Here is a 22,289-nt window from a genome sequence, read left to right as displayed (position 1 = left end):
GAATACGCAAATTGACGGTTTGGAATGCAGATAAAAAGCAGTTTTGACATTAGAAACTACCTTCTTACCCTCTGATGAGGCTTCTGTATGTCCCTCTTGATGAATACTGATGCAGCAGTGGAACAAAAAAACATACAAAAAAGCTTATGCTGCTTCTGAGGTGTGTTACCTGCCTGCTCAGTAGATACGTGAAGGGACAAGTAACATTACATACCTGATGAACCACATATGTGAACTCCAGTCCTGTGAAATAAAACAAGGGAGAAAAACAGCCAAGAGATTTGTTTTGAACGAGCACAAATAGGTGGTTTTTTAGGAATTTTAATATGAAAAAAGTGAGGCATTCCCACATTTTGGGAGAAGCTGAGCTCACTGCATCCCAGTATTTATATCAACATCCAACTAGACCCTAAGTTTATACCAGCTCGTAGAGATAGGAGGCCTGTCTGAAAGGGACAGCAAAGGAGGAAATGAAGACGACTATAAAATCATTTTTCCAGCCCCTCAAGTGAGTTGTGGTACTGACAACTGCTTTATACTGTGCCGACTCCATGAGAACTCATATAACCATTACTTCCCCAAGCAGATAAAAACCCCACCTCCTAGAATGCCAGGTTGAAGACTAGAAATCCAGAGGAATTACCAGCAAGCCTCACTCCATTCTGCATAAATAATTCAGGTTTTGTGAACTTCCCTGATGGCATCAGCATTTCTAACACTCAAAGGGTTTGTACTTTACCCCATAACAGTGGGGAAAGGCTCAGTACTGAGTCACTGTAGCGCTGCTGAGCTGCAGTTGCCAGAAGCAGCACACAAGAGAAGTGAAGCATCATGAACATCACCGTTGCTCCGGACTGTCGCAAGTCTCTGGAATGTCTAAACGACTTTCATGTGTCCAGGCAGTAGCACCTTCTCCAGCTCACAGCACAGCTGGCACAGCAAAGGGAAGGGCAAAAAGATGGCTTATGCCACAATCCCCCTCTAGTGTGACACTAACACAACACAAATCTCACCAGTCCATGGAAATGTTATCCCAGCATGGAAGTTTTCAGCTGTGTTAGCAAGCTGGACTGGTTAAGTGGCAGAATTGACACAGGGAGAGATGGGGCTTTGGGCACAGAGTGAGGACTGTGCTCTTTGCTGCGCCACACTGATACTCTGGCTCTCTGTGGGGCTGGGCCATATCCTGGCTGCCAGACCACACTCTGGCCACAGGCAGAGAAAGGGAATCCTCTAGCCTAAGGGAAATCACTCTCATCCTTTTAAAGGGGAAAGGGATGCTAGAACTTCTTAGGACTAGCTTACAATAGAGTGAAATTACAAATATCAGTCAAGCTTTCAGAAGCATTTGTTTGGGTTTTTTGGTGCTTCTTAAAATTATTTTGTTTTGTTTAAAGAAGTCCTATAAAATTAGGGAGTTAAAATGCAGTATGCACAACATTTTAAACCTGTTAAGGCACCTGAAATGGTCTGGTGATCATTATCAAAACAGGTAAAGTCTTTCGTATTCTAGTAGTTACTGTTTACCACAAAATTAATCAACATAAACTGCATCTGTATGAGACTGTTTTATTAAAAATACATATCTTCTGTTTCACATAAAAAGAACCAACACTGTAACTAAACACAATTTAAGAAGTTGGACAGGAATTACTTGAAAGAATACAGGTTCCTGTAATCCCAGAGCACCCAACCTTTGACTGCACGAGCCACAAATTAAAATCTGTGTTCAAGACCAAGAGTGCTTGTCCTGCACTCAGCAAAGTGCTCAGTAAGGTGCAGCTGATCAGAGGCAGGGGTGCTAACTGCTCCCCAGAGGCTGTTTGTTCCCTGGCAGACATATGCAGGATACATGTGTTGTTTTCTTCAAAACAGGAAGGCCTGTCATTTCCCAACCCTGGAGCTGGGCACCATGGCAACCTTAGCAAGAGAAAAGCTGACTCAAGTGTCACAGATTGGCCACCTCTTTCTGTAACAAAGGAAATACAGCACAGCACTTCCAGATAACTTCACTTGGGATCCAGCAGAAACTCACATTAAAAGCACTGTTGAAAGAAACTCAGCCGTGCTTTGGTGATACAACATGATGCGACAGTCTTTTTGCTGGGACCTACACTGGAATCCAATAACTTCTGGATCTCCGCTTTTTGTAACTCGTTCATCTCAGACTTTTGGAAAGACACAATTTTCAAAGCAACAAGTTATCAGCTTAGGCAGCAGCAAATACTCATTGAAAGTTTTGTGCATAAAAATCAAAGTCAGAATACAAAAGAGCTGTCAGAGACATCTGCTATTAAAGTGCACAGAAAACAACACTGGCTGCACTTACTTACATTCTTGTAGAAAACACTTTGCCAGGATGCCATTCTTGTTCTGGAGATGCTGAAGATTCAGCTCCTTTTAAAATCGCCAAGAAATATATTGATCATCTCTCCAAAATGATCAAAATGCTTTGTAAATTCAGGCTCAAAAAGCATATCAGACACTGACTGTAAAGTAACATTTACTGACCAACTCAAAACTTAAGCAAGGCACAAAGAAGAAAAGACACTGAAGTGATGGGGAGACAAGCTGATGTGAAATCATAAACCAGTGGCCCCCTTGCTTTGATCTTACATAGCATCCAAGGACATGGGCAGCTAAAACAGCAACAGTATCTACAGCTGGGCAACCAGAGTAACAGTAAAGCAAAGCTCAGTTTGGAAGAAAAAAAGCTGTCTTGCACATCATTATACGAAAGAAAAAAGATACTTCATACTCTCATACCTTGTAAACCTAAGAAGGTTTAGAGTAACTTTAGTAACTTTAGAGGCCTATCTCTAAGTATTCTTTATCATCTACAGTGTTAATTCCTTAGACTGCAATTTAATCAAGCGCTCTGCAGGAAAGGACTGTTGTTTCACTGACTATGCTGAGAATTTATGACAGAGATCGGCTTCCTCCCTCAATCCACTGAAGTCCGATGTCTATCAGCTAAATCACAATGATTCCTCTTAACATACTGTTAGTTAACAGAACAAGATTTGCCCAGCACAGTATTTGTTCCCATTTCTAATACCTAGAAGAGGAAACTAACTGATTTTCCAGGACCTTGGATGATTTTTCAGAACTGCAATTAAAGAACTTGATTTTTTTAGAAAAGCAAATTTATTCTGGAATTAATGAAATGCAAATATCCACTAAGCGCCAGAATGCCACCAATCAAAACAGCTTTCCCTACTGGGATGACATCTTAAACATATGATCTCAATTTGCCAAAATCTGAAAGAATCAAATACTTGCCTTAATTATAGCACTCTTCAACTCACTGTCATCAAATTTCCAAGTAATTTCAAAGCCCACACTGAAGAGCTATGATCATTAGGGCTCACCTGCCACTCTGCATTTTAAAAGGAAAAAAAGTGATTTAAAGACATCCCAGGCTGGGAATTTACAGTCCTTCCTCATCCTTGTAGAGCTACAAGGTGAAGCTCACAAGTTATTCAAAACCTCATCTTACAGAAAATAGGAATGGGAAACTTTCTGCAGTTGAGAGGTGGCAGCAGAGGAAATAAGTGGATTTTAAAATAGCTGAATTTGAAAGGTGTTGAAGAACAAGGCTGAAAAGATTAAGCCTTAATCACTAATTAAATAAGCAATGGTGTGAAAAGTCCAACAACCATAAAGATCAACTCTGAAAAACACACAAGCTCATTGCTACTTGTATATACATTTTTTAAAAAAAAATCTAGATTAAAAAATATCTCCCTGGGGATATAATCCCCTTCCTAGAGAGATGTTGTTATAGCTTGTGTACAGTGTTCCAAAAGAATCTCCCATAGCCTTCAGAATTCTTCCTAATCCGGCTTTCCTAATCCGTTTTGTAGTGTGACATTTCTCTCCAGAACTGAACACTTTATATCCTACTTGAAAATCCATTTTTAAGAAGGCCTTCAAATAAAACATTCAAGCTTCTAAACAAAATTCTTAAATACTAGTGGTTTTTGTTTTAATGACAAAATAGATCTAATGAATTTGCTAACTTAGTAAAAAAGAGACTAGATATAAAATTTGCAAAAAATTTCTAGCCTCCAGTAATTCACAAAATGCTATTACAGCACAAACCAACATTCTTAGTTAAATCAGTTTTATTCCTTCTGATGGCTACTTTGAAAATAAAGGGTAATTTGACATTAATTCTGCTAGAGAAGTTCCTAAGCGAGTAGCTTTTTGTGTGTGCAGTGAAAAACAAAGAACAGTGCACAGAACTGAATTAGTCTGCCAAATACCCTTTTCAGACATCACATCATAAAATATGTGTGTCTAGATGAACAGGAAACTTGGTGAATCTCCTTCACTCAGTTCCACTGCCTGCATCTGGATAATACGTGGGTGCAAGGGTCTTACAACAGGATCAGCATCTAGTAATAGCTTATCAAATATCTAAGGGGTTCAAACCTGCTTTGATGTCAATAAGCAAAACAATGGATGGATACTATTGTTAGAGTACTGTCCCAGCATTAGCAGCAATTTTGTCTGTAGTGAGCTCAGAGTTAAAAAAAAAACCAACAAAAAAAACGCAAAAAACCAAGTTGTTCAAGAAGTAACAAACAGACCAGAACAGCAACGAACTTGCTGAATGTGGATCTCCATTGCTTTGCGCCCTGGGAAACTTGACCTTACAAAGGATTATGCTCAGCGCAGGGCAGCGGAGAGAATCAAGCCTGCAATTTTCATGGTTTGAATGAACACAAGAGCTCAGCTTCCAAGACTTTGTCTCCTTAAGATGAATGTGTCACAACAGGAATGTCAAGTTCTACAGCAGAGAGGCGGGAGCGTGCGGAGTAGGGCTGCGAGGCATAGCTGTGCATACTGGGGGCGTGGGAATACAGGGGCTGCCAGAATGGGGAAGGGAGGCTTTTGCATGCACAGTACCACAGGAACAACAGGATGGAGGTGAAAAACAGACCGCCAGCGCTGGCAATGGCAATAAACACAGAGATGTCAAAGCTAAAGACAGGCTCGTATTTTCTGTTCAGATAATTGTTATAAAAAATGACCCAGATGGACGGAGTGAGACAAATGGCACAGGCAAGCAAGAACAAGAGGCCAGCCACGAGATGGCAGCCTGCACTGTTCACAAGGCATTTGGCCAATTTGACGTTTGGCACGGTGGATACAAAGGCTGTGTTACACATGCCAATCATGCAGAGAAACAGAGCTGAGACAGCAGTAAACATACTCAGAGGAAGGGCAAACTGCAGAACACGCAAATCCAGCTGATCGACAGCAGTGTACCACTGTGGGTCATAGATCACACAGTCTCTGCTCCCATCAAAGCGAGCACACTTAATCCAGAGTCCAGTGTAAACGGTCACATTCCTCTCATTCTTGTTGTATGTGTACAGTCTCATTTGCCTCCAGTTTGGAAGCAGAACTGCTGCAAGGAGGCCGGCGACTGAGGCTGTTCCACTGAGGAAGGCCAGTACAGTTGCTGCATGAACATCCCGGCAGCCCATGTTTGCCCACAGAAGTTTTTCCTGCAATTAAAAAGAAAAATATGAAAGAAAATCAGTAAGTGAAAGTTTATGGACACAGGACTAACTATAGTTGACTAGTGGTAGGTTAATAAACTTACATGGCAGCTGGTAGGCACTAACTCTGTGGCACTTTCTTTGTCTGACACACTTAGACAGCAGTAACACTACCACATTCACGCTTTAATGAAATGTCAGATTATTTCACACTGTTGTGACTGCTCATCTGACAGACTGCTAAATTCACTGTGTTCAAGATGAAAAAGGAACACATTTCATTGTGCGAGTCTACGCAGCCTTTCACCCTGTGTCACTGCATGGACTTTGTCACAGAGTCCAGGTGAAGAAGGTGTATCACTGAGTGAGCCTGATTTAAGTTCACCTGTCCTCAGCTGGTAGCTCCCTCTCTTCAGCCCAGATATAGTATCACAGTGCATGTTCAGTTCTACCACGCTGCTATGTGAGTAAAAGGGAGTTGCCTAAAAGCCGCATCATTAGACTGGCATGGAATGCATATGTAGGCAGCTATACACATTTTATATAGGCCAAACTGTTGAGAGAGCTGTGAGCTAGTGGTGGAGGCTCTGTTGAGTAATTTACTATGAATTTTTCAAAAGCAACTGACAGTTCTTCCACACTACTTTTGCCTTTCAAAACCAACTGTCCAAGCACACAATTACAGAAAGCAGGCAACTTTTCACCTTTCACATTTTCCTCTTCAGACCTAGTGTTGAAGAATACTGCTTCCTTTTCAATATAACCACTGTCTGTGTCCCTAGTATCACCCCTTGCCTGCAGAGCTCCTGGGAAACAGTCTCAATGATGGGTCTTTAAAAACCAACCAAACAACAAAGAAAAGTAAAGAAAAAAAAAGACTAGAGTTATCCCTTCTCTGCATGCTCAAGGCACTTTAAAGAAGCCCAATTCATAATAGGCACTGAGCATTCACCCCAGAGTGTACTTGAAGCTAGACACTAAGAATTACAGTACCTAAAAATGAGCAGATACTTTCCAAATTGTTATAAACTCCTCCTGAAATTTCTTCCAAATCATTATACTGCAATGTGCATATTTGTCTAAAGTCATAAAACACTTTAGGTACCAGAAGTTTTACCTAACACATATACAAGTAACTGAGTATCTGTATTGCAGAAAGGTTACAGACATGGCTGCAACCAAAGAGAAATCTGGATCTGATCCCCCTGCTCTCCTTCTACATCAAATGGCCAGGGAGTTCCAGTTTTCAGATAAGGAATTCCCATGTATACTGGAAACAGACTAAAAGCAAGCCATATAGATAGCCAGCACTCTATTGATTATTTATAGACAAAAAATGAAGTCCAATCTGTTTCTTAAGAAAATATTAGTCATTTGTGTTATACCATCTAACCCTGAAGGATTGCAATGGAGTGTGGGCACCATTTAAGTGTTGATCATACTCTTCTTTAGAAGCACTGGTGAAAAGAAACAATGACAACAACATTTATGCTAAAAATGTACCTTATTCATCAAAAAGATGGCATTATGTTGTTGCTAAGAGTAGCTGAGGGTGGACAAGCTACTGTTCTCATGGCAGTAGCCTTTTCAGATGGTGGGTCATTAACAGGATAACCCCTGGGTAGGGGGACCTGAGACTTACTGCCACCATAATTGATTTAATATTATGCTTAACCTCAGCTTCAGTAAGGTCAACACAATCAACTTGCAAGAAAATGGAACTTATAACAAATGAGCTTGAGGGGTAAATCTAATATAGCATCAAATTTTGTTCTCCTCAAGCTTGATACTTTTGCTTTTTCATAAAGAGCTAGCCTTTACCTGGATAAAACTTCGAGGTAGGAATGCCCTGCAGACAGGGCATTCTCCAAGACAAAGCTCTATGAGAAGCAGTTGGAATAAACACATGACTGACCAGCTTCAGAAACCCACTGCTTCTGAAAATTCATTTACAATAGTAAATTACTGCAAATAAGTAAGTTGTCTATGATCATCAGGGGAGACTTGTCCCATCTTGCAAATACTGCTGGCTATAATTATAGCTACATTTACAGATCCCTGATTAAGACAGCAGCAAAACAGATGTTGTCTTAAATGGATCCAGTACTTACCAGCAGTGTGTCCAAATCAAGAGAAAACTTAGCAACTTTTAGAAGTAGGAAAAAGGGTCTTACTGCATCTAAGAAACAGAACAAAGGAAGAGTCAGCATCACATTTGTCTCATGCAATTTCAGCAACAGTGTTTACACTGCAATTGAGAGATTAGGAATATCAGACATGTTTGCATGAGGTCAACTCCATCACCTTTCTACAATTCCCTCTTATTTAAAAAACAAAACTCAAACTATTTTTCTTCCTTTTTTTTCTCCCAGAGCTTGTTTTCTACCTACTTGTCTCAACAGATAAGAAAGGATCATAAAATTCCCTTTCTTATGGGTGTTCTGAGGAACAGAGATGTTCGCACTCTAAATTTTAAGTTTCTAGCAAAAAAACCATGTAAAATCACACAGAATGATTATTTCAGATGTTAGGTTCAAGGCTGTGCTTAACCAGCAGGGAGGAAGAGGTGCAATGATCATTTAATGTCAGAAAACAAAACACAGACTCTAAATTGTTTATAAACTTGTGGTTCTCTATTCCTTCCTGGCTTCTACACAAAGGTTTCAAGGAAACACAAGAAAGACAGGAAATACAGATGATGCCTTTTCAACGGCTGTCCAGCTTTTCCAGAGGAAGAGAAAGGATCCTCTTGTGGATTCTCTTTACCCCCACATCTGAGTCCCAAAAGCAACTCTGCAGGTCATAATAGTAAAATCACTTTTCCACTGGACAGAGTCAGACCTACAAGCATGTCATTATGTGACTGTTAAATGCTACAACCTAAAGGTGAGTCTGCTGGACTAACATGTACAAGGACAGAGTTTATTCTAAATTACCTATATCAAAACATGAAATATTATGAAATTCATATACACACAGGCTCCTGGGATGCAACACCAAAGAAATTCTGCTATCAAACTAGCCAAGAATGAGAACTTACAGCACACACTCATGTATCCCAATTTTTTCACTGAGAAAGTGGATCTCCAAATCTGAAGCCCTCCAACATGAATTGCTATGGCATATAATACACACAAAATGCAGACACCATCAAATCAAGCATCCCTTGGGATTCCCACTGCCAGGTTCATTAAGACTGCTACAAGTAGCAGTTTGGGCAAACTAACCACATCATCACGTTCTACTGCATTTGGAGACATGTCCTTTTTTCTTTTTAAGTTTGGATCTCAAAAAAAGAAAAGTATTACTGCACAGCTTGGAGCAGCAGCTTTGTTCACTAACATTACTGACTCATTTTCAAGCTCTCTGAGCATTTCCCAGGCACTAAAGCCAAGATAAATACACAGACTTCCCTCAGCAGGTTCACACCCATAAACAACCATAACAACCGTAATTAAGTGGAAAATTAGTACAGGCAAACAAAGCTGTCAAAGAGAGCTGTGCCTAGCCCAGTAGTCCCTCCCATTAAATGATGAAACCTGTGGCCACCAGCTGTTGTAATAAACACATACAAAGCAGCTATGTAAATATTCCACAATACTCAGCTCAGAAAGCCATCCATTTCTGTAGACATTAAGTTTTTTTCCTCTGTCTGTTTAGTCCATCTGACTTTATTGTCTAACACTGGTGGTGCATTCCCTTGCATGGCCTTGAGAAGACCATGGTCCCGGAGCCACTGCTGTTTCCTGTAAAGCCCTGTGAAGACAGGTCACAGTATAATTCATAAACACAATTTATAAGCAAATGGATTCTCTAACTATCCACAACAGCATTAGCAGTTTAAGATTTATTATGAGTTTTGGATAACTGGCCACCAAAAAGTAAAGGCCAACAGCTCTCCTGTTTCAAGGCAACTGCAAGGAACTGCTTCAGAACCAGTGTCACTACTCATTTGGGTGGTTTTTTTTTCTTCTGGAAATCAATCATGCCGTTCCAATTCTACAAAACTCCTTTTAAAATTAAATCCAGACGTACTGGGTTAGAACTAACGATCCTAGCTAATAGATTAGGACTTCCAAGAAAAACCTGGAACACAGGTAATTATTTTACCAGCTGATTTGGAAAGAGCAGAAACAGAACACACGGATTCCGCCCGAAGAGCACCCTCGACCCCCGCTCGCGGGAGCGCTCGGAACCTGCCGCACTGCGATGCCGGACTCGCAGGGGGGAACCGGGAAGGGCCGCAAGGATCGGGATCACCCGGGCCGGGGGCCCCGGGCAGCTCTCCCCCGGTGTCGCCGCTCACCTTCCCGCCGCCCAGCCGAGGCTCCATGGCCGCTGCCCGGCCCCGCGGCCGCCGCTCCCGCCCGGGCTTTGGGGAGGCCGCGGCCGCGCGGGGCGTTGTGGGGCGGAGCGGCCGCGCCGCCGCAGTGCGGGCCCGGCCCGGCACCACAACTCCCGGCGGCCCCCGAGGGACGGCCCGGGGCGGCCCCTCAGCGGTCACCCGCGTCTGTCTGCTGGTGAGCGGGAAAGGAGGCAGCTTTCCGGCCGCTGGCCGAGACAGCCGGTACTTTAAAACATATTCTTCCAATACGCCAGCTGTCCGCAGTCAGAGAACCTGACTACGGCACTCAGCTACTGCCCAAAGCGGCCAGCGGCGTTCAAGCCAAGCTGGTTCTTTTTTTTAAGCGCACCCCCGCTCCCTCGGTTACGTGTGAGATTAACACCAGTGTTCACGAAGCCTGACAAAAAAAAAAAAAAGTTATTTTCGACTAAGAGAGCAGCTGCGGCTGCGAGAGGGCAGAGGTGGGAGTGGGAGGCAGCTCGGCGAGGCAGCTCTTGCCATCACACTCACCTCGACAAGGAACTTGCCGTCACCCCGAGCCCTGGCAAGGGTGGTGCCCGTCTCCTGCCCCAAAGACCTGTGCTCCCCGGAACTTCTCTGCCAGAGGGCAGCCAAAGCAAACGTGCACTGATGTCTGCGCTCTTGCAGGTGGCTGTTGTGAGGAGCAGCTGGAGCGATTGGTGGCATTTTCAGTGCAAATACATGCTGGAATCAGTGATGAGGGTACCTAGAGGGGTGGCTGTGGGAGCATCTTGCAGCACAGGGATCTTTCTCTGGGGAACATCCAAGCACATCCCAGCCTGTTGCCCGGTGTGCTTTGCCTCGCTGGGTTTTTGCAGTGATGCTCCCACGCTGCCCCTTCTCCTGCCAATGCCCAGAAAGTTTCGCTTTCATTTTCACTTCCACGTCCCACTGCCCGGCACCCAGGAGCCCCACTGGGGCGGGGCTTGTTAGCCAAGTCTGCAGAAGGGACACGCTGCAGCCTTTCCCTCTACCCAGGAGCGCTCCGATTCACGTCAACAGAGGACAGCCGCAGCATGGAATCATGGAATCACTAAAATTGGAAAAGACCTCTGAGACCATCAAGTCCAACCGTTCCCCCAGCACCGTCAAGCCCACCACTAAACTATGCCTCCATATGACACATCCACACATTTTTTGAACACTTCCAGGGATGATGAATCCACCACTTCCCTGACAGAATCACCACTAGACCATGTTGCTCCAAGCCCTGTCCAACCTGGCCTTGAATACTTCTAGGGATGGGGCAGCCACAGCTTCTCAGGGCAACCTGTGCCAGAGTCTCATAATAAATGTAACACTACTGCTTTCTCCTTTGTTTTATCCCATTGCATCGGCATCTCCCAGCCTGCAGAGCCCTCAGCTGGCAAGTTTTATCTCCCTAGGTAAATGCTCCTAAACGGAGTAACTTCAAGCTCCCCTGTGATGATTGACCCAGATCAGGCCTCTCGCTGCAGCAGGACATTGCCCCCACACCCAGCTGGCACAGGGTTTTGGCAGGATTCTTTCTTGTCTTCATGCCCTTCTGGCAGCACTTAACCAGTGCCCTCCCAGACTTCCTGGCAGGGAGGACAAAAACCAGACCCCAAATCCACATGGGGCTGACTCAATTCCTTAGCTACAGCAGGCTGGACAGGCTGAAGCACTCTCTCCAGCATGGCTGGATGTCCCAGGTGGTGGTTGGAGTCTTCTCAAAGGCAACTAGCAGTAGGACAAGAGGACAGTCTTAAACTGCACCAGGGAAGTTTGGCTTGGAATGAGGAGGAAATTTTTTACAGAAAGGGTTATTAAAAATTGGAATGGACTGCCCAGGGAGGTAGTGGAGTCACCATCCCTGGAAGTGTTGAAGGAAAGACTGCATGTGGCATTCAGTGCCATTGTCTAGTTGACATGGTGCTGTTGGGTCATAGGTTGGACTTGATCTCAAAGGTCTTTTCCAACTTGAATCTGTGATTCTGTGAAATGGAGTATCAAAAATCGACAGCCTACACTTAGCTTTGGTGAAAACATATTAGCCCCAAACACAGTAAAACTAGAGGAAAATCAGAATAGGAACCAATAACAAAGATAAAAGAAATGTATGAGAAACCATACCTTTCTTCCCAGTGACTGTTTTAACGAAATTTAGAGAAGCAGAGTTTGATATATATACTTACAAAACAAAACCAGACCAAACTAAGAAGCCTTTGATGTATTCAGTCTTATTTTGCTTTGTATCCATTTAATAGCTCTGAAGTAGAAAATACCCTGACAATAAAGGACTTCTATTTTTTAAAAAAAATTAAAATGTAAGTGTGCCTTTTGTCGTACAAAATCTAGAACATTAACTATTCCCCAATATTTATAGATCCGTTGAAAAGCAATCATTTTCTTCACCAAGAAGTAACATATACTCAATGACTCCATAAAAGGAGGGAATCACAAATAAAGCCTGGAAATTTGGAATCAGGATTTTTACAATTAAGAGGACTACAGTAGGCACCAGCAGGTGTCAAAAACCCCTCCAACATTACACATCAGCCTTGCTTTTCGTGCTTCTACAAGTCATTTCCTTGCAGCCATTTATTTGTGTTTTTCTTTAAATTCTTAAAAACAACAAAAACCCTACAACAGTAGCAGAACTGTGCTACTGTTCACCTTAGGAACACCAGACCCCGGTAAATTTCTCCATGAGAAATTTCCCTTTGTGTTTCTGATGCCTATGGCATCAGATGTAGAGTGGTTGAACTTGCTCCTTTGCTACCTATGAAGGTTACGTTCCCTCCATTCATCTCATTTGACAAAAAATATTCCAGGGATCATCAGTTGTTGAGCTGTGCTTTGAGTTGCACAAACTTTGGTCTTTACTCTGTTGAACAGGTAGCCAACATAAATCAAAAAAACTTGCCCTTTTCCCCACTGTACTCTACCCAAGTGCCTAAGGAACAAATGGGACGGAGCAGGGAACTCGGCAGTGATGGTAGAGAGAACAAATAAATAGAAGGCCTGCATAGCAACAGCTTCATGTACATACTAAAAATATTAAAAGGTGTTGGATCCCTCCAAGAATGCTATCTTCTATTCATTTTTTCTTCTTGAGAAGTTTGTAAAAGTAGTAGTTTCTTTTTCCGATATTCTTCATTCTCCCGCTCTGCTTCCTCATCTATGGATTTTCTTATATATTCTTTTAGTTCCTCAATTCCTTCTCCAGTATATGTAGATATAGGAATTATCTCTTTGAATTCAAGTGTATTTGCAGGAATCATTTCTTCCTCTAGTAAGTGTAAGAAGTCTGAAAAATCATATTGAAAGAGTTAATACAATCCCCAAATACTGTATCACTACAAAGCCCATAAAATCTCATAAAATATAGAAAATAAACTTTAATAAATCACAGTAATAAACATAACTGCAATTAGTAAACACATATTATTTGTTTAATTAGTCTTTTAAAAAATAGCCAAAGTCTCAGAAGACAAGAAGTATCATAGCAGTTATACTATCCTTAATGCTGTCATGAGAAGACACTATACACTTCCAATGAGTACAAAGAAATCCCAAGTTGTAGAATATGGGAGATCAGTGGTCTTCAGCCTTTCTGGTTCTTACACACTCCAGAAAATAGAAAGCAATTCACTCCAGTGAATTTGCAAAACTGAAGTAAATCTACATAGATCTGTGCAGAATTTCCATGTGTATATATATAATTGAATATATGTCAGTGTCTGTAAGGGGACCTTCAATTCAGGTTACTCTTATTCAAGACACCTAGACTGGAAACTTACTCTCCCATCTCATAGTTGGAAAAGATTGTCTAGGATATCTCCAGTTTATTACAATCCTTTCCCAGCAGTGAAACCAATGCCACTACCAATGAGTATAAACAGAGCTATAAATGCAGGAAGTGATTTTAAAATATATGTTCATATAATAAGTTTACTAGCTGATTTCATTTTCAAACAACTCCTTGCCAATGCAGAGTTACCCAATGAAATCGTAATGATACTTCTGTCAAAGGTTATTGTTGAAATTTCATTTACCCTGAGGATTCTGTAGTTGTGACATAAGTTCATTCAAGTTATCCTTTGCACAAGGCAAATCCATTTTATTAACAGCCAGAAGTGCGGGCTTTGTTATAAGTTCTTCTTTGTACAGCTCCAGTTCCTTAAAAGAAAAGAAAATTCACCTTAATAAGTATTTGTAGTTTAAAAAGTGCTACTTCAATTTTACATCTCCTCTCTCATTTGTTTAATTGCCTAAATAGCCTTTCATGCCTAGACAGCTGTGTGATTGACTTGAGTGCTCAAGGCTGATATATTAAAACAGTCTAATAGAAGAGAATAAGTGATTCAGTCATTTTTTTGCTCAAAGACAGATTTCAGGTAAACAGGCAAGCTCATTCTGAAACAGCCTCTTATTAAAAGGACAGTTTTGGTTTTTGTTTTTTTCTGATATTCACAAGCACAAAATCAATTTCAGAAAAACTTCAGACCTATAAAATGTATAAGAAAATTCTTGGGAAAGTTTTCTGATTCTTAAGCATTTTAATGGACTTCAATTAATATCAGAAAATCACAATTATGAATAAACTAAAAATAAACAGCAATAGCTGAAATTCAGAAGATTCATCAACTTAAGTCACACAGAGATGAATTTGAAATTACATGATACGTATTATTTTAATTGGAAGCATAGTTAAGAGATGGAAACAGTGAAAGTTTGCAAAGCTGGGGCCTGATGTCTCACCTCTGTTAGGCTGTGCAGTCAGGGCATCAAGGCAGGTATTTAACTACACACATGTATTTCTGCTTCCTAAAATGATACCAGACTGGGGAACTGAAATGATGTGTCTTATTACCTTTACTTGACTGTAAGAAATATCCCATATGCTGCACAGATTAAGGAATTTTATTATTAATTATGCTGTGCCCAACAAACAAGCAATTTCACCTGGACAGGTAAAAATAAAGACTTCATCATTTTGGAAAATCATGTGTTTGTTAACTGGCCTTACATTATAAATCCAGAAGACACACTAACATTTGAAAGTTTCTTAATTAAAACTGAGCCATTTTCTTGGCTCAACACAACTACAACTGTCAAATTGGAAAATGAGAACTTACCTTTGTTAGAAGCAATATAGTTTCAAAGGCTGTTCTGAACTGAGTCTTGACGGATAGTTGAAACCCAGAAATATCAACCTGAAAACGTTACACAGAAATAAGCTTTGCGGTATTAAATTATGTTACCGTATCAAGGTACTCTCCATTAACTACTTTGCAGTGGAATGTCCATGTACATGCTTTCATTCCTGGGCAAATAACAGAGGGCAACTATACACCACACTAACATCATAGACACTGGAAACATAAACTGCTTAGTTCTGATACAGTGTTTCTCAAAGGTGTGTTTTTCAAACCTCTTAAGGGGATTTTATAGAAAAAAAAAAAGAGAGAAAAAAATCGCTCCATGCTTTAATTATGCTTGGAACACTTCCATGATCTAAATTAATTGGCAATTTTCCACGACAAATTGTATTTAAGGATTTAATTTATCATCAGTTGTTTGTGTGTTCCATTCTGTAAGCAGTATTACAGCTATATTTATCATAAAACATGCAAATTACAAATGATTTCCTAAATTCCAACTACATTGCAATTAAGATGCATTTTATTTACTGCACTGCCTTTGATTTTAATAAACTGTATATTTTATTTAACTTACAACTAAAAGCAGCTGTTTGGTTCTTTCTATATGTTTGAGGAATTTGTGGCCCATCCCTCTGTTCTCATGTGCACCTTCAATCAGTCCTGGGAGATCAGCTACTGAAATCTAGGAAAACAAAAGTTTCAAACAAAATATTTCCAACAAGCAAAACCAGGGATTTTAAACTATCAACAGCAATTATCATTTTAAATAAACAAAATGTAAAGCAATACGTATTGGCTACTTCAACTATCATCAGAAGCGGATAAAACAAAATGCTGCTATTACACAGACCTGTGCTCTTCGTGTTTCCCCTGTCTATTTATTTATAGTTGTGTGCAAAGTAGAAAACAGAGGGTAATAATACCTCAGCAGGTCTTGCAAAATTTAGCTATTACCTGAGAATAAAACAGAGTCCGAAAGGCAAGAAGATTAGGCTATCACATTTGTATAGAATTCAAACTGCCACTGGAAAACAAAATAAAATCTGTTCCTTGTGGCTACAGAGGATCATTACTCCAAATACAAACCTACTTAACCTTGTTCCCATGAGCGTGAGAAGCTACAAGAATTTGACTTCTGACCTTCAGCTCAAGTGAGATTTTGATTAGTGAATCAGCTTCCAACTAGAGCCCAGCAAAGACTGCTCCAAAGCACAGGGACATTTTAATTTTCTCTGCTGGTTGAGAGGGTTGTACTCAGTTGTAAAGAGTAGCTGAGACAGACCAAAAAAGAGCAGAATAATAAAACTCACAAAACAGCTACTCAGTAAGTCACAGAAAACTAAGATAATGAAGTAAAGAAGAGCAAAAGTAGGGTCTTCAAATTTAATACCCATTTAGACGGCAACTGGATTCAATTAAACAACGTCCAAAGCCAGCATACAATAAAATCTCCAGTGTGCTACCTATTGCAGAAGGTGACTCAGATATTCTGGCAGAAAATGAAAATGCTTCTGCTAGTTTTCATGATCTGGTACTAAGACCTTAAACCAAAGTCATACTCAAATCCTCTACTTTTATGTCTTTTCCAAGTAGTAATGACAGACAGTACCAGGTAACTCACATGTATTTACTTCTTTATAATGTACTAAGATAAAATAAGCAAATTCCTACATATTTCTTTAAAAATATCAATGTTCTGTAGGAAAAAAATAATGAGTCATTGTTCCTTGAGTGATGCAGGAAAGAAGCCTCGAGTATTGCTCCTAATTATGTTGCTTACATTGTTTTGATTTCAGCAGTTGCAATGCTGAGAGTACTTCCTCTTACTCACAGATGTTCCCTGTGATCACAACCACTAGTTCCCTTGACTTTAGAAAAGGTATATTTTGTCCATATAGTTCCTATATAGCACCTAACACTGTAGTATAAAAACCAGGAACCGTAAAAATAGCAAACAAAAGGTGTCATTGTCTATGACAAGAAACAGACTTCAAACAAAAAGCCAGGAGTGCAAGTAGATCTCTTGCTGGAGAAGGATAGACTAGCAAGAAAAAGAGGTCCTCATTCATGGCAGACAGTTTTTTAAAAAGGCTATGAAAAATCCCATTTATTTGCAGCACAGCTTTCTAGGATAAGCTACCCTAAACTAGTAGAAAAAATTAATATAAAAAAATTTGCCTGTAGAGATGCAATATGTCTAAGGGCAAATCTGACAAACTAGACTTACTTCCTTTAATACACAGTTTTGTTGAAGTTTGTTAAATGAAGGTTTCAAGCATCAGCTACTGAATCCCCCGAAGATTATTGGTTCATATCTGAGGGGTATGCTTTTCTGGTTAACTCATCTGAAACCCTTTTATGCATTTGCCTTTTATCTTGGAAGTGATGACTCCAGTGCTGCATGTATCATACACTTCAAAAATAACATAAAAGCACATCAAAGAAGATTCAAGCTTGAGGAATGAAAATGTTTGCTGTAACCTTATATGAAGTTGGGGTCCAAAATCTAAGAGTTTAACTTTTTAGCATTGGTTTCTCCCCCAAGCGGATACTGCAGAAAGGATTCCAGGCACCACAGTGTCAGTTATCTGACAACTTTATCTGAAGAAGCTGGGTGGAACACAGTTTACAAAAATTAAGGTGGTAGGGCAGTAGCTCCAGCAGTCCTTCTCCAGCCTACCACAAAAGGAACTAGACCCAGGTACCTCACCTCTCAGGTAGTGCACTATTGTGGCTGTTAAGGCAATCACTATCATGTCACACTATTTTAGTTTTTTATTAAAAACAAACGAGCAACCCCCCAACCAACAAAAACCACAAATGCAAAAAACAAACTACAAAAGAAAGTTAGATCAGTCAACCTAGAAAACCATAACAGGAAGCTATCATAGCTGGGTTATATTCACAAAATCCCATCATTTACTACTGTAGATTTGCAGCTATTGGACAAATCTAGCACTATTTACAATCCATTCTGAAAATGACTTATTCAGTCCAGAGCTCTCAACTTGCAGAAAATTTGCTGCTTCTAAATAAACAGGCTAGTCTCTGAAACAGTAATTTTTTCAAAGTCCTGAATTTAGTAATAGTATACTAAGACACAGCAATCTCAATTCCATAAACAATTTCAGGCCTCTAAGATTATAAGGCAGGATTAGAACCACAGAAAGGAGGCAAGGGAAAATGAGAAGCCATTGACTAAAGTGACTTGAAATTAGCTCTATGTCATATTACTGTATTTGGCTATAAAGCTTTCTTCTTATTACTTCATAAAATAGTACTTTTTCCAAAACCCTTGTTATGTCCATGTAATTGTATTTGATATGTACAATTATGGAAACACATATAAAAATAACTATAAGTTTTCATTCTCTTTCTGAAATTATGTTAAGCAACATAACTAATCATTATATATAACTTTAACAAACAATCAGAGTGCACTTTCATACCAACCTGCTTATAATCTGCATACATGATCTTTCCTACTTGAGGCTGTACTGTTGTAACTGTGACAAGGGAAAAACGACAAAGGGAAGAAAACAAAACTGGTTTTAACATTTAAAAAAATGTTTATGTTACAAAACATTTAAATGTTGTAGGACTTTGTCACTATATTTAAAAAACAAACGTTCAGTAGCAAAAAATCAAAAAAGGAAAAGGAATAGGGAAAGTGTAAGATGAGAGAGAAAAAAAATAGAACACTCAAAAAACCCACTGGTTCACCAAACCTTGTCTCTCTCTGGAGTTCTGTTACATCATCCCAAAAAGGGAACAGTGAAGCTAGAGAAGTCTCAGACACAAAAATTATTATCCAGACTACAGAATAGCTTCTAAGCAGGGAAAAATAATGAAAAGCAAAGTGAGATAGGACTCTTCAAACTGAGAAAAAGGCTGTAGAGAATCAGGAGTGGTGCAAGAAGGTCGGTAAGAATTATCAGTACTTGTACCCTTGCTTTTTAATTAATGAAGATTAGATAACTAATCCTAATTTACCGATAGAAAAATAATAAAAATTCTCTGTCCCTTTTTCAGTGGATAGATTCAAAATCAAAATCTTCTCTGTTGCAAAAACAGGTGGCAGCTAATTCCAAAGCATACAAGACGTATAGGCAAAGGAACTTGACAGTATATATTCAACAGACTGAGGATATTATACACCATAGAGATGGTGCATCTCAGATGGAATAAAATGAGCTGAGATGAAAATAAACAGACCTTGCATTCACAGGTTGAAATACTATGAGGGTGTACACTTGAAATTCTGAGGCGTTTAAAAGAACTAGACACTGAAACAGCAAGTATCATTTTCAAGTATTTAATGTAATTAAAAATCAGGCAACATAGGTTATCTCCTATTCTTTATTATAAACCTGCAGACCAAGTCAGAGAAAAGACTTCTTGCTTTCGTGAAATATTACTGCTCTAAAAATAAGAGTATCAACTTACATGCATAACTTGCAATCTCAGGTTTGGCATGAGAAATCTTGCTTAACAAGGATGATTTTCCCGCATTTGGAAACCTAGAAAGGAAGTTGGGATTTATACACTGAATAAACAAGTATGTGATTCCTGCATACTTTATTTCCAAATGCACTATATTATCTTATTGAAATTCAATGCTATCAGCTCACTTTTGCACTCATTTACTACCCAGATCACCTGGAGGCATGTGAGTTATGTAAATACACATATAATAGATTTAAGGCAAGTCTTTCAAAGTCACTCGGACAGAAATACAGCATGACCATCCAGGTCTACTTGAATTCAGTCTTCATGTGCTATAGCTAATGTTGTAAATTATGCTTACATTCTAAAACCTGTCATGCAAGAACATCTCATCAGTTGGACTTACAGTCTTTTGGCATACAAATCATGGTTCATGAAATCCTACAATTTAAGTACCAATGATATCTGTGCTACAGTTTAGCTAATATAGCAAAGCAAACCAACTCTGTGAGAGAGAGAGGGACTTTACGTACATAGACACAGACATGCGAAGTTTGTGTATGCTTTTAGGGCATCAAAGTTGTATGAGGGATCCTGAAATTAGCACTAACCTGCTTTGTTACCAGGTAAACTAAAAAGAACACCAGTGAAGATTTTGGAGCTGATCTGTGCAGACCTGACTTGTTTACAAGGCATAGCTATACCTGCACATCACAACAAAAATATTCCTTTAGGGATATGCTACCTTTTACAAAAGCTTCTTCACAGAATACATCTACCCACTGAAATGGAAACCCAAGTTAAAACTGAAATTGCAGCACACGCTTGTTTTAAAGATTAACCTGAGCTGTAAAAGACACAACAGCCTTCATCTATGCCAGACTTGAAGTTAATGCTGACATCAAAGGATAGACCACATTCTTCGCACCTCCTCCAGAAAGACAACACAAGACTTGTGTTCCAGTCAAATTCACAGACAGATGTTCATCACACTATTTCAGGGCAACAGTGATCAAAGAACACTGTGTCTATAGGCAACTGAATGTTGGTCACAAGATAAAAAAGCATGTGTCCCACAGAAAACCATACACTCTCCACTTGAATGTGCAGAACCATGTCCTGTTAACAAGACTGGTTTACATTAAGGGCCTTTATAAAGGGGTTGTACACAAATCTCTCTTAAAAAAAGAAAGCAACCTAATGACTCTTGTTATAACAGGGAAACTATTGAGGGTAGTTTTAATGCACTCTGATGATGGAAGATGCTTAAAAGACATTCTGGAAGGTTACTCTGGTCATCTCCTCAAGTGAGCATTTTGGTTCCACTGAGGTACAATATGTTCTTTGAAGTTTAAATTGCAACCTAGACTAACACATCACAACCTGCACTCAAACCTGATGGGCCTCTCTCAAGTCTACATGTTGTTTTTACCTGATCTAATAGCAAACCATTTGTAAAAAAGTAAAAGTAACAAACACAAAGAGATCAAAGTACAGCCACAAACTATCAGAGGCTGATTCATATTCTCAATAAGAAAATAATATGCTCCACTAATTGACTGATAATGATTTTTTAAATCCATTTTGAAGGGAAACTGTCAGCTAAAATACAAGCCAAAATGCAAGATTAAAGAAGCATCAGTGTCATAGAACTCCTATACTTTCACACACTTTAAATCGAGAAAAAAATTCCGTAATTCCTGAAGACCACTCAAAAATTACATAACTTTAGATAAATTTTATATTAACCGAATTATTTCTAATAAGAAAAAAGAAAAACACAGCTAGAAAACCATGCTGTCTTCAAGCATCTTTCCATTCTTTACTGGTATATACCAATCAGATTACTTCCACTCGAACTCCTTGTTATTTCATGTTTCCTATGGTTTTTATTAATAAGGACCGTGGAGCTGACCTATGTGTAGCCGATGCTGAGTAGACCAATACTCTTACAACTGTAGTTTGTTGAAAGCTTTCGTCAAATAAAAATATATTTATCTATGTTGCTATAAAGCAGCAACATTGAAAAGCAAGTCCTACTATTCTAGTTTGTAATCACTTCCTTCCAACATTCCAAGCCGTTTATTGGGGAGAGTAGGCAACACAGCCCTTGGAACTCTCTTTAAAACTACTACTGAAAGGATCCACTTGTGCCAGTACCATGAAGTCAAGCATGCAATACAGATAGTGCTCTTGGCTCTGTTTTGCACCTCCTACTTACTTCATAAACATTAGCTAATAGTATTTTGATAATCACTGCAATTGTTAAATGCAATTATATTACTAATTATATATTACCCTGATTCATCAAGCTCTTCTTCCACAAAAGCATAACCAATACTTTAAAAATTTTAAAATTAAATTCAATCTGATTTTTGTAAAGTGCAAATAATTTAAGTGACGATGCAAATGTACAATAACATTCATCCTCCAAACTCTCAAATTTCTTTGAAATCACATTTGAAATTTTTTTTTTTTTCTAATATCAAACTACAGTACTTACCCAACTAAGCCAACATCTGCTATAAGTTTCAAATCAAGATGAATAATTCGCTTCTGACCTTTGCAAGGCAAAAAGTTTGTGGCCAAAGAGCCTCCAAGACCTCCACGAGCTGCTAAGAACCTCTCTCCTGCCGCATTAAGCTCTCCTGAAAATAAGTTCAGTAGTGAAAAAGCACAGTCCCCTGCAGTAGTTCAGTTGTGATTTACCACTTAAATGTCTCTGATTACAAGAAAATTTTCTGTATGGTTCCTTGCAAGAATTGCGCCCTCAAGGTCATGGTGTTTCTCCCTCTTTGGAAACAAATGAAAGCTATCACACCCCAGCATTACCCC

General features: G+C 39.6%; 2 protein-coding genes across 6 annotated transcripts in view; both read right to left on the bottom strand.

The window, feature by feature from the left end:
* Positions 1 to 1,551: 1,551 nt before the first annotated feature.
* Positions 1,552 to 10,495, bottom strand: CLDN12 (claudin 12). 3 transcript variants are annotated; one of them, XM_027684846.1, is made up of 4 exons: positions 9,820 to 9,901; positions 7,625 to 7,692; positions 5,222 to 5,519; positions 1,552 to 2,397 (listed from the first exon to the last, which is right to left on the bottom strand). In XM_027684846.1, the coding sequence occupies exons 3-4, from the start codon at positions 5,496 to 5,498 to the stop codon at positions 2,330 to 2,332; spliced, it is 345 nt and encodes a 114-aa protein (XP_027540647.1). In that variant the 5' UTR covers positions 5,499 to 5,519; positions 7,625 to 7,692; positions 9,820 to 9,901; the 3' UTR covers positions 1,552 to 2,329. The 3 variants fall into 3 exon arrangements, with proteins under 3 accessions (XP_027540647.1, XP_027540646.1, XP_027540645.1); XM_027684845.1 differs by lacking the exon at positions 9,820 to 9,901 and adding an exon at positions 10,369 to 10,495 and having other exon boundaries at positions 1,556 to 5,519; XM_027684844.1 differs by having other exon boundaries at positions 1,556 to 5,519.
* A 1,380-nt stretch (positions 10,496 to 11,875) lies between these two features.
* The window catches only part of LOC113968341 (GTP-binding protein 10-like), a 53,400-nt gene continuing 42,986 nt past the window's right edge, over positions 11,876 to 22,289 (bottom strand). For 2 of the 3 annotated variants that reach the window (XM_027684841.1, XM_027684843.1), the window contains 7 exons: positions 21,958 to 22,102; positions 19,455 to 19,528; positions 18,462 to 18,514; positions 15,583 to 15,690; positions 14,982 to 15,059; positions 13,899 to 14,022; positions 11,876 to 13,150 (listed from right to left, as the gene is read on the bottom strand). In XM_027684841.1, coding sequence (XP_027540642.1) covers positions 12,930 to 13,150; positions 13,899 to 14,022; positions 14,982 to 15,059; positions 15,583 to 15,690; positions 18,462 to 18,514; positions 19,455 to 19,528; positions 21,958 to 22,102 — 803 coding nt within the window. In that variant the 3' untranslated portion in view covers positions 11,876 to 12,929. The remainder of the gene's footprint in view (positions 13,151 to 13,898; positions 14,023 to 14,981; positions 15,060 to 15,582; positions 15,691 to 18,461; positions 18,515 to 19,454; positions 19,529 to 21,957; positions 22,103 to 22,289) is intronic. The other variant, XM_027684840.1, reaches the window with a different exon arrangement.

The sequence above is a fragment of the Neopelma chrysocephalum genome, unplaced genomic scaffold, assembly GCF_003984885.1.
Source record: "Neopelma chrysocephalum unplaced genomic scaffold, ASM398488v2 Primary Assembly neopelma1_67, whole genome shotgun sequence".
NCBI classification, from domain to species: Eukaryota; Metazoa; Chordata; class Aves; order Passeriformes; family Pipridae; genus Neopelma; species Neopelma chrysocephalum.
The sequence above is the reverse complement of the archived record's forward strand: the minus strand, read 5'-3'. Positions and strand labels throughout refer to the sequence as shown.